This window comes from Lactuca sativa, chromosome 3 (assembly GCF_002870075.4).
Source record: "Lactuca sativa cultivar Salinas chromosome 3, Lsat_Salinas_v11, whole genome shotgun sequence".
Classification (NCBI taxonomy): domain Eukaryota; kingdom Viridiplantae; phylum Streptophyta; class Magnoliopsida; order Asterales; family Asteraceae; genus Lactuca; species Lactuca sativa.
The window spans coordinates 177,950,983-177,952,922 of NC_056625.2; the positions used below are offsets into that span (position 1 = coordinate 177,950,983).

The window sequence follows — 1,940 nt, forward strand, 5'->3', positions numbered from 1 at the left end:
AAAGTCTGAACGTGCACCGCCTTCTGAACCGAAGAAGAAAAAGGTTAAGATGATGGCAAAGAAACCAAAGGCATCCTCGCTGATTGACTCAGATTTTGTTCCTTCTGATGGTGATCAAGAGAAATCAGCTGAAGGTGAAGATGTTGAAAATGAAGGGTCACCAAGGGGCAATACACCTCCACGTTCTCCAACTCCCGAGGTACACTTAATGAATCTGTTCCTACTCCTCCTCCTTCTCCAACTCATACTACAATGCCAGTTTTTCTTTCTCCAATTTCACCACCCATCTCTACTCAACCTGCTTCAACCTCACCACTTCCTCCACCAGTTAGTACTTTCCCAATCTCAACTGCTCCACTACCACCTCCCATTATTTTTCAAGTCACAACAACCACTACAACCGAACCTTTGTCTCGTGTCAACGTATCTGATACGGGGGCACCTATCGTTGGCACCGAAACCCCTGTTACCCCCAAACCACTTTCACCATCTTCTTCAACCGATTATGAACCTATTCTCTGTGGTGATAACTTTGATTTTGACTCAACCTACTACAGTCCGTATCGGCTTCCAAGTAAAGATGAAGATGATGCTCCGGTGACAAGGCAACATTTAAAGAGTCTAAATTAAAAACTTGACAGATTGCTTGATTCATCCTCCACTTCCTTGACGAATGCCTATTCTGAGGTGGTTATCAAGGATTTTCTAGACACAACTCTTCAACAGTATAGTGCTTCCATTGATAAATCTAGAAAGGCTATGGATGCCTCCACTTCTTCCTGCAAGAAAGCAACAGCAGATGTGATAGAACTTATTCATGATTCAAAGGTTTTCTTTGAATCACTCAAAGGTCACACAGACTCCAATGCTTCCAAAGTCAATGCTACTGTCGATTTGCTCTCAAAGTTGCTTCAAGAGGAGAACACAAAGTTTGACTCTGTTCGTTCTAGATTCCAAGTTGATCACACTACTTTTCTTTCTTCGGTTAACACATGCTTAGATAAGCTTTAGGCTGACCTTGCAATGGAAAACAAGATAATGGATGAACTCGCTCGTAAAACTACAACGATTGAAGTCCAAAATGTTCAACTTGATCAAGCCAAGAAGGAAATTGACTCACTCAAGACCGAACATGTTGTTCTAAAGAGTTGTGTTGGTGATGTTCTCTCTATTCTGGGTAATCTTGTCAATGCCCATTACCATGTTCTCACTCTTACCATCATGAATCATTTGACTGTAAAATTACTTCCAGCAATTGAAAATTTAAGTCAGATTCAGGGTGTTATGGAGCCTATCGTCACTCCGCAACAAGGGGGAGAAGGTGTTAAAAATCCTCCAGTTCAACCCAAAGTCACCATCAAGAAGGAACCGAAGGTTAATGAAGCTTCGGATTCTGGTGGACAGGACAAGATGAAGGGTGTTTCAGATGAGAGTGATGAGGAAGATGAGACGATTGCAGAGGCTTTGAAGAGAAAGAAAAGAGATAAAGAAATCGATGAAAATCTCCGAACAGCCAGAGAAGAAGAAGAGAGAGAGCGTAAGCAAAAAGAAGAACATGATGTGATGATATGCAAGCAAGCTCTCTTTCCCCCATGGACTCTGGAAAGATTAATTAAAGAAGCGATTGAGTCCCCAAGCACTCACTGGTTGGAACCGGTTGCTTCATTCGACTATGAAAACACGAAGGACTCTCAGTTTGACATGCCTATTACCCGAAGGGCATTCGTGTTTCACTGTTTTGATTCAACCATTAATGTTCCTTCTCCTCACCCACAAGTTGATCGAGATCTAGTTAACTACTATCTTGAATTTTCTCAACCACAATACTTGACATGGAGTGCACAGAAAATAACCTCTATCAAGGTATTGAAACCTTCTTCTGCTGGGAAGTTTATTAATATTCAGTTCAGGGTGACCCAAGGCTCAGAAAACTAGGTTCA

At 41.8% G+C, this 1,940-nt stretch overlaps 1 protein-coding gene across 1 annotated transcript; it reads left to right on the forward strand.

Annotated features, from left to right (window-relative positions):
* Positions 1 to 252: 252 nt before the first annotated feature.
* LOC111884837 (pectinesterase inhibitor 10-like) lies at positions 253 to 1,011 on the forward strand. Its single transcript, XM_023881138.2, has 2 exons — positions 253 to 605; positions 642 to 1,011. The coding sequence occupies exons 1-2, from the start codon at positions 253 to 255 to the stop codon at positions 1,009 to 1,011; spliced, it is 723 nt and encodes a 240-aa protein (XP_023736906.2).
* The last annotated feature ends 929 nt before the right edge of the window (positions 1,012 to 1,940 follow it).